Source organism: Pteropus alecto, unplaced genomic scaffold (assembly GCF_000325575.1).
Source record: "Pteropus alecto unplaced genomic scaffold, ASM32557v1 scaffold202, whole genome shotgun sequence".
Lineage (NCBI taxonomy): Eukaryota > Metazoa > Chordata > Mammalia > Chiroptera > Pteropodidae > Pteropus > Pteropus alecto.
The window spans coordinates 3,488,474-3,497,816 of NW_006432451.1; the positions used below are offsets into that span (position 1 = coordinate 3,488,474).

Below are 9,343 nucleotides of genomic sequence, written 5' to 3' on the forward strand. Positions count from 1 at the left end.
CCCGTTAGGTTAGGCTCAGCTTACCCCCTGGGGAGTAGAATTGGACATGTGTTCTTAGAGCCGTAGCGTATCCGGAAAGGCACCCACTGGAAGTGCCCCTGCCAGGGAGAATGGAGACAGGGCGGTCAGGTATTTAAAGAATAGGGTGGGCCTCCTAGGCTGAGCCCTGCCTCCCCTGCTCCCCAGGGTGGACCGGCTTCGCCATCACCTGCTCCCCATGTACAGTTATGACCCCGCTGAAGAGCTACACGAGGCTGAGCAGGAGCTACTCTCTGACATAGGAGACCCCAAGGTGAGCAGTCGGGACGGAGAATCGGCAGAGGTGGGTCTGCTCTGCTCTCACCCATACTCACCACTGAAACCAGAGCCTAGTTATGACCTCAGCTCTCCCCATTTGGGCTGAGTAGTGGGGTACATCCTCCAAGGTTGTGCCATGAACTCCTAGTGTCCAGAACCGTTTTGTGACATGGCATCCTCTCACAGGTGGTACATGGCTGGCAGAGTGGCTACCAGCACAAGCGGATGCCCTTGCTGGATGTCAAGACATGACCTGACTCCCTTGCCCTGATCTTCAGAACTTTGGGGCCCTGCTGCCTGCTGCTTTCCCCTCCCACTCGTGCTCATCCAGCTCCCCCTGCTGGGTCCTGGGTCTCCATTCCTCCTCCCATCCACCCTGGCAGCACCCATTTTATAAGCTCATGCATAGCAGCCAGCCCCAACACTTTACTTGCCCCTAGGCCTCAGTCCTTTGTGGGCTGAGCCTGCTGCCCACTCCCAGGCACCAATGGGAAATTTTTCCTTTTAGGGTTAAAGGGTGGCTAGGAGACGAGGCATAGCTTTGCCCTTTCTATGGGCCCCATCTTTAGCCCTCTGACTTGGCTTTGGAGTTGTTTCTATGGTGACAGGGCCTGATGTACATTCAGTATATATTTTGTAAATAAAATGTTTTGTGGCTAGCAGTGTGGTTCATTTCTTCAAGAGGGGTTTAAATTACCTCTCCTAGAGCTGATGCCAGTAGCTTGTTCTTCTCCCTATCCCCAGCCTAAGAGTTGGGCAGGGGACCTCCAAAGTTCTGCCTGCACCCCGCTCCCCCAAGATCCTTGGTTTTCACCCTTACCTGCTCCAGGCACCCACCAGAGAAAGACTCCAGTCCAGAAAAGGATATTTTTTTTTATTCAAGTAACTGCAAATAGGAAACCAGAGGGGGGGAGCCCCAGGCTGGGACAAATAATGGCTACCTCCTCCCTGGCAGAACAGGGGGAGAAGGTGGCCCCTACACTTCGACGGTCAACACAGGTCCCCCCCCTGCTCACTCTGCTGCAGCATCCTAGGGGCAGGGCCCCACCTTCCCTGGGACTGGGGTAGTCGGTAACCCAGCCTGCTTTGCTCCAGGCCCCATCCCCTAAGAATATCTTGGAGGAGGGGAATGTGGGCAGAACAGGAGGCAATGAGGATGAACATTTGGCGCTGGTAGCAGCAGCAATGACAGATGTCTAAGAATGAAACGTTGAACAAAAAACAACACAACTGTCCAGAGGTAGTTTGTGAACAGAGGAAAGATGGAACCAGAACCTTGGGGGGTGGGGAGGAGCAGAAGGGTGGGAGTGGGCAAGGCTAGCTCCTTAGTAGTGCCCCATGTGAGGAAAAGGGAAATGAGGCCTAGAGTGGAAGCAGATGGGGTAGGGGGCTCAATCCCTCCTGCCTTTCTTCCTGTGCCCCAAGGGGGCTGCTAACCTAGTGCAGGGACTAGGCAAGGTGGGGAAGGAAGAAAAGTGGGTGTGAGCTGCACCTGGTGAGAGACAGGTTGGTTGGGAGCATCTTGGGGCCAAGCAGCCCTATCCATTGGCCACACCTGCTCCTGCTGCTGCTGCCAGTACAATGGAGTGGGCATGTCAGAATGATGGGGCTTGGGCCCCTTTTAAGGCCAGGGAGCCCTCCCAGGCCCCTTAATGGATGCCAGAGGGAAGAGTGGGGGAGAAAGGACCCCCAAACCAAGAGCCCAGTCAGCAATGTCCCTACCACTGAGAGTGGGGACGCAGCAGGTGCAGGGTGCGGCTAAGTGGGAAGTCGGCTTTGGGAGGGCAAGTGTGTGCACGTGGGTGAGGGAGGGGTCGCTGGGATCCGAGACCAAAGGAAAACTGCTCCCCACCTGGGCCACCAGGGCCCTGCAGCGGCTGGTGTGCTGTGTAGTGTGGCGGTGCAGGCGCAGGTAGGTGGCGGTGATGTGTGGGCCTGGGGGAAGGGGCAGGGGGGCAGTGGGAGCGGAGCTGTCCAGTCCCAGAAGGAAACTGCTCCTCGATGAGGAAGCAGGTGGCACGGCGCGGTCACTGCTCCTCCTCTGAGGACTCCTGCGAGATGCCCTCTTCTTCCTCCTTCTCCTGTGAGGTAGGCAGGGCTGTCAGTAGGAGTGCCAAGCCTGGCCCTCCTCCTCCTCCACCCCCAGAGCTGTGGGGGAGGGGCACAGGCCAGGCTCCCCCCACACACACCTCCCTGCACTCCCTGGCTCTCCAGAAGGGGGATGAGTCAGGGCTGAGTGTGTGGGTGACTCAGCAACCTCCACAGCCCAGTTTCATTCATAAAAAAGGAAGAATTTAAAGGGAGGGAAAAAAACCACACACACGCTGCTCTCAGAGCCAGGCTCCCTTGCCCCAGGGCCCATGGTGAGGGGACTGGGTAGAGCTCAGTACCCTACTAAAGCTTGAGAAGTGAGGAAGTGACTAGCTCTTCAGTGGGAGGGGAGGAGGTGACCAGGAGAGGAAATGGGAAGGGAAGGGGTGGCTGGAGGGTGCATGAGCCCCCCCTGGTGGGTACAGGGGAACCAGGTGGCCTTGGCCCACAGGGGCAGCTGCTGGGCTGCAGAGTAGGGCTGTGCAGTGGCCACAGCCACAGGCTGACCCCAGGCCAGGGTGGGGAGGAAGTGGAAGTGTGTGTGCCGCCCGCTGGGGCTCACTCACTGGGTGGGAATGTTGGGACACCACACAGGCCCGGCCCCCGTGCCAGGCACAAACTCCAAAACAACTTGTTTCCTGTTACTCACTCTTGGGACTGAGCCAACACCCCCTACTCCCCCTAACCCTGGTGGTGGTGGCTGCTCAGCTCGAGGAATGAATGCCTCAGGGAGTGCAGGGAGCAGGTTGGGGATAGAAAAGGGTCAGGAGGAGGAAGGCTGGGGTGGGGTGGCTCTACCTGCAGGGTAGCCCCCTAGAGGCAGTCTTCTGACCACCCCACCTACTTCCACTGACTATTTGGGGGCCCGGAAATGGAAGAGCCTCCCTGTGAGGAACTGCCTCCACGTGGGATCATTCCTCAGCTCCCACCCAGCACTGACCCTATCTCAGGGCTGAGAAACTGCTGCTGCTTCCTCCCTCCTCAAGATCAGGTTGTAAGGCCAAACCTCACCAGTTCCCTGTGTAATGTCCCTTCCTCACTCCTATGATGGGGAATGGACTAAATGACCTCCAAGATCCCCCTGAGAAGTCCTGTGTCTGTTCTAGAAGCAGAGGCAGAGACATCCCCCACTAGTGCAGGGCAGCGGTCTGGTCCGGTTTATACCCGGGACCCCTCACTTCTCATGGACACACAGCCCCTTAAAAGCCCTGGACTGGGTGCCAGGAGCCTGACTGGGCCTTGGGCAAATCCCTTCCGTTCTCTGGGCCTGGGTAAAATGTGATACCCCACCATTCCCGGCCCTGCAGGTCAGGGAGAGCTGTCTTTCCATAATGGGTGCACAGGATCAGGCATCACCCATTTTTTGCACCCTCCTCCGAAGAGCCAAGGTGCCACCACCCCTTCACCTACCAGTTTTTTGGGCCTGCCCCTTGGTTTCCTCCCTGGAGTCGTGGTGGTTTTCTAGATGGTCAGAGAAAAGATCCACTAAGTGAAAAATGTTCCTGACAGTGATAACCCAATGACCAGAGCCTGGGATGGTGAAGGAACAGAGGTACAGAACTGCCTACCTCTGCTCAGGGCAGCCCAGGACTCTCACCCCAGCAGGCCCACCCAAGTCCAGCTGTCGATGACTGGCCAGCCACATTGCCTCCCCCACCCCACATATACACACGCCCCCCACTCCCTCCTCCACCCATGACTCAGAGGATATGAGTCGTGTCTTAGAAAAAATAAAATAAAAAACAAAATAACTTCTCTGAAAGCCTGATGCCACCAGAATCTGGCCTTCCTTGCTTATCCCCAGTCCCTCAGGATCCAGGGGACCCCAGGATAGAAGGTAACATCCTCAGCCCAGGGGCTGGTGGGGCTGTCCCTTCACTCCTCCCAAATCACCTTTCTCCAGACCAGGAAAGCTATGACTTCTGACTTGACTTCTCCATTGTCCTGGGCAGGACCAAGGCCCCAGAAGTGAGACCTCAGTCATCACCTTGCTTTCCCCAATTAGCAAGACCCATTGCCTACCACCCACATACCAGGGAAGAGGGAGCTGAATCAGGACAAGCCAGCCCTTTCCCATACTCCCCATGAGAGGACCCTCCCTCCTTGCATTAGGAGCACCCTCCCACTGAGCCTCACCCGGGTCTTGGCAGCGCCCTTGTTTTTGCTCCCCTTTGGTCGGCCCCGAGGTCTCTTAGGTGTTGGCACTTCACTGGGTTCCTTCTGCAAAGACAGACAGTGAAGGACACAGATGCCACCTGTCTCACCTCTTTTAGAAAACAGAGCTTTCTGCCCCACCCTGGCAGGGTTAAGTCAGCGAACCATCACCCTGACTCAGGAACCCACAGGAACGATGGCAGGGGCAAGCCGTCAGGATTCAGTTTAACCATCTTTTACAAAACCCCTCCCCTTTCATCTCTGTGACAAAATGACAAGCCAGAAGACCCTCTGGGAAATATGTCATGGGGCAAACAGGCAACTTACCCACTTCCCAGCTCTGCCACTGACTAGCCCTAAGATTTTGCGGAAGACACTTAATGCTCAAGCTCGTTTCCTCATCTATAAATGACAAGACTTACCTTGTAGGATATCATGAAAATTAAACGAAGAATATATTAGTCCTAAACCACAATCATTGCCCACCCCCTCTGATGATACATGCTGGAGACCGGAGGATGCACAAGAGGAGAAAAGAGCCTCCAGCCTCTACCTGCCAACTGACCCTCCGGGATGCCTCCCAGGGAGAAGGAACCCCAGAGATCCCTGCCATCGTTGCCACTAAAACTTTAATAAGCCTGAGACAGGATAAAAAGCTGCTGCATAATGCATAGAAACTGGGCAGTAAAGGCATATCAGCTATGGTTTCCTGAGGTGGCTGCCCATGGGCTGTTTATAAGCATGGTCCAGTAACTCGACACCCCTTCTATAACACCTTTCCTACCCCCAGCCAAGAAGAGAAGAGGGGAGACCAAGGGAACCAGACCAAGAGGATAAGTTCCCCACCCTCAAAGCACTGGGCTCAGAAAGAGAAAGCTGACTCCTTATGGCTTATGTCTCCTAGAGTCAGGACAGAGCACCCTCTCTACCTTACAGATGGGGAAGCCGGGGACCTGACATGTAAAGGGCAAGGACCGATCTCAGTTTCCTCTTCTCCAGGAAAAGGGCAGCAACTGGACTTCACCCACACCTGCCCCTCATGAGAGAAACCAAGACCTCCACCATGTCAACAGGTGGCCTGCACAGCCTGACTGGCCATGCTCTACAGGGTGTCCCAGTGTAAGGCTGGCCTTCTAATCCTGTGGGAGGTCAGCACCAGGGTTCCAAGGGTCATTGCAACCAACTCCCCAACATTTTCAACTTCCTGGACTTAAATTTCCATTTATGGAGCCAGGGGCAAAGCCTAATTCAGGGACACTGGCACTGAGGCCCATGAACAGGTGCGGGCCCACAAACTTTGCTACTGGCCCAGAATGAGGGAAGTATAGAAACTGACAATAAGTATCTAAGAACATTCACAGTAAATTCACGGAACAATATGCGTGATGAATCTCATGATTAAAAATCCCAGGCTTGTGTATTTTCATTTTCTAGAATTCACCTTTATTGTGCTTTATAAACACACTAGTCCATGATGGACTAGAAAGGGTGAGTAGTCTACCACAATGTAAGCATTGGCCTTTGTGACCAGAGGGTCACTTTGGGCTTAGACTTTGTCATGGGCTCAGCCCCCACTCCTCTTCCAAGGTCTCAGAAGAATCTGACCAGCGCGGGTGAGTGCAGGGTACGGGCCTGTGTTGGGAGGACACACAGACAAGAACAATTCTGCACCTCTCCATTCCTGTTTTCATCTGTCAAGATGCCTGGCACCTCCCTAGCCCAAAGGAGTAAACCAAGGCAAAGATTTGGACACCCACCTGACTCCCTACCAGCGTTGTCCCGGGACTCACCGGAGGCTGCTTACGAGGCCTGCCCCGCCCTCGCTTCTCAGTGCCATCCTTTTCCTGCTTGGAGGCCAAGGGCTGGCTGGACTTCGAACTTGACTCGCTCATCTTCCCTTCTCTATGGAGCAGGTGGAGAAGCAATGGCTGGGATGCTTCAAAAAAAAAAAAAAAGGCATTTTTAAACAAAACATCTTGTTTCAGCCACCTCCTACCACCTTCACCACTCCTACCCTCCAATCGTACTGCAGCAAACTGCCTGCTCCCAGGGGTATCCAGTATTCCCACCCTGCTGCTACAGGGGGAGGCTGGGCCTGTTGGTTCTAATTAGCTCCTTATCTCCTTTTCAGAAAGGCTCTTTGTTGTCCTGCCACCCTCACAGGGTCCTGGCCCAAGAAGCAAAAGCTGGCTTAGGCAACCTAGACCTGGCTGAGGGTGAGGCTGCCCTAGCAAAGGTGTGGGTGAGGTGGGGGGGGGGTCCTTACATGGCTTGGGCCACCATCTCTAGTCAGCTGCTGCCCTTTCTCTTTAAGAGAAAAACCAAGCCTAGGGAACTCACAGGGAGCAAGGGAGGAAAGGTAAGCAGAGAGAATGAGCCCTGGACATCTGGAAGCCATGAGTTTCAATCCCCTGGGCACCTTACTCACCACACTGCCAAGGCCCAAGGCTTAGGATCAAATGCTAGAAGAGCCAACCCTGATACTTACCAAACACAAGGCCAAGGTTGGTGCCCACCCCATCAACGCCCCCCTCTGTTCTCTCCCAGGGTAAAGCCTGAAGATTCAAAGATGGGGACACGATTTGGGAAAGGGGAAGATGGCTGAACTGCAATGAATGAGGTGAGGGAAGGAAAAAGAGACCAAAGTTGAAAGGTGGGTCTCCTCTTTCCCCTCACCCCAACCCTGCCTACCTGGAGTAAAATGAGATCTTTCACTTTGATTCCTTACAGGAAAGGGCATCTCCAACTAAGATGAACCCTTCTAACAGATGCTAGCTGACCCCCTGGAGCCCTGGCAGGGATATCCTAAGAGCTTCTTGGTCCTTTTCTAGCCTGTTCCCTCTTCTTAGAAGGCTAGAGTCAAATCAGCCCCACTATTTGAGTTTACCTAAAACCTACTGCAAGAACACCTGCACCCTAGAGTTGGAAGCCTCTTCTTTCCAGTATCTTAAAAAAGACAGTAAGGGTCCCCCACATTCCCATCCCTTGTCCCCTCAGTTATTATCCCCAAGTTAGAGACTTGAACTAGGAAATCTATGGCTCCACACATCTGTGGTAACCAATCCCTGACTATATTTGGCAAAGCGTGGGCCCAGTGGCTCCACTTCTGAAAGCCCCTCAATCTGTAAAATGGGGTTAACAGTAAGACATGTGCCTCAACTACCTCTCCAGACTGCTATAAGGATAAAACCAGAGTTTAAAATGCCTCAACAACAGGAAGTCTTCGCCCCAATCAAAAATGACAAAACATTTGAATATGACTTCTTTCCCCTTTTCATATTTTCAGACAATTTCCAATTTTAACACAATGAGAGGAAAAAACTATTTTTGCAAATGTGACTTTTGGAGGGCCAGAGGCCCCCATCCTTAAGCTTCAGGATGCTCCAGAAGCCGGGACTTCGGTAATTATTCTACTTTATATTTCAGACTTGAAGACCCTTTTAAACAAGCTGGTTGATGATTTATCCTGCTCCGTCATTAGTGGCTTGGCCTGCTCTGTAATTACAGGCAGTGATTAGAATCTTCTATTACACCACAGGTCCCCCTTTCAAACTAAACATCGAAATTAATCAACTAAATGAGCACTGACCTCACATGAGGTCTGCAGGAGGCACCCTCATAGAGGGAGTTCCAGTTGGATGGAGCTGGTCCTAATTCCAGAGAACCTGGGCCCCACCTGCCAGGATCCTGCCTGGTTTCCCTGAAAGTTTATTTCACCTGGTGCATCCCTCCATCTCTTGCTGTTGAGAATCCTTTAATCCATTCACCCATTCCAAACCCAGGCCTCCACAAACTGAAGGCCCTAGGCCCTCTCTGGTGAGACCAACATATGCTGTCTCTTCCACCTGTTTCTGAATATCAGAGGCCTAGCGCAGAGAAGCCAAGTTTAGGGTCCAACTCAATCCTTCAATTTACAGTAAGCTTTTTTGGGCCTCAAGCTTGTCCCCTCCATAACCATGCATGCAATGTGTGATCCATAAATGTTTAAGAGAATCTGCAGGAAGGACCCTAGGATATCATCACAAATTTTATTTTACAAAAAAAGTAACCCAGAGAGCCCTGATGAGTAGCCTAAGGTCACACAGTAAGTTGGCGGGCCGGATGGAGTAGGTTCCTGGTGACCCTCCAGCCCGCCACTTTCCTTACCCTCCTGGAGGCTGGTTAAGTCCCTGTCGTCCCCTGCTCCATACCCGGCCCCAGGGTGACTCTGCAAGTGTCGGCGCCTGGCCGTTGCAGGTCGGCGGGCGGGACGAGGGGCCAGAGCGCGCGGGGGGAGGGGCGCAGGCCACTCTTGCAGGCGCGGGAAACCGGTGCACCCCGACCGCATGCACCGCCACGCGGGTGCACCCGGCCCCACTTCCTGCCAGAGGGGGCACCCAAGCCCGCCTTGGGGCAGGAAACCTGGCACACGCGGGCGCGGGGGAAAGGAAGAAAGCCACCTCCTTCCGCGCCCTCCCCGCAAAATAAAGCCCCAGGAAAATAAATTGAAACGGGGAGTCAAAGGGACTAGTTCCAACAGAGCCCAGCAAAGCAGAGAAACCAGTTTGTGGGGGCGGAGGGCAGGCCTGGCCCTGGGGGCTGAAGAGGCGCGCGGGCCAGGGCCAGAGGTGGGGTCGGGGTGAAGCCCCAAACCCAGGCCTGCTCTTCGGCCTCATCTGCTGAGGGGACACCCAGAGAAAGGCCGAGCCGGAGTAGGGCCGAATTGTGGGGTTCCTGCCCATCCCCCTCACTTCTAGAACTTCCAAGCTGTAGGAGACGGCCGGCCCCCCACTCTCCCGCGGCGCCGCAGCCTGTTCCCCTC

At 54.3% G+C, this 9,343-nt stretch overlaps 2 protein-coding genes across 5 annotated transcripts in view; one reads left to right on the forward strand and one right to left on the reverse strand.

The window, feature by feature from the left end:
- LOC102882197 (uncharacterized protein C3orf18) overlaps positions 1-959 on the forward strand; it is a 2,717-nt gene extending 1,758 nt beyond the window's left edge. For all 3 annotated transcript variants that reach the window (XM_006927067.3, XM_015585856.2, XM_015585855.2), the window contains exons 4-5: positions 187-292; positions 484-959. In XM_006927067.3, the coding sequence (XP_006927129.2) occupies positions 187-292; positions 484-549 (172 nt within the window). In that variant the 3' untranslated portion in view covers positions 550-959. The remainder of the gene's footprint in view (positions 1-186; positions 293-483) is intronic.
- A 195-nt stretch (positions 960-1,154) lies between these two features.
- HMGA1 (high mobility group AT-hook 1) lies at positions 1,155-6,478 on the reverse strand. Of its 2 annotated transcripts, none has more exons than XM_006907360.3 (4): positions 6,333-6,478; positions 4,525-4,608; positions 3,799-3,849; positions 1,155-2,378 (listed from the first exon to the last, which is right to left on the reverse strand). In XM_006907360.3, exons 1-4 carry the CDS (start codon positions 6,432-6,434, stop codon positions 2,325-2,327), a joined length of 291 nt encoding a protein of 96 aa, XP_006907422.1. In that variant the 5' UTR covers positions 6,435-6,478; the 3' UTR covers positions 1,155-2,324. The 2 variants fall into 2 exon arrangements, with proteins under 2 accessions (XP_006907422.1, XP_006907421.1); XM_006907359.3 differs by having other exon boundaries at positions 6,300-6,478.
- Positions 6,479-9,343: the final 2,865 nt, after the last annotated feature.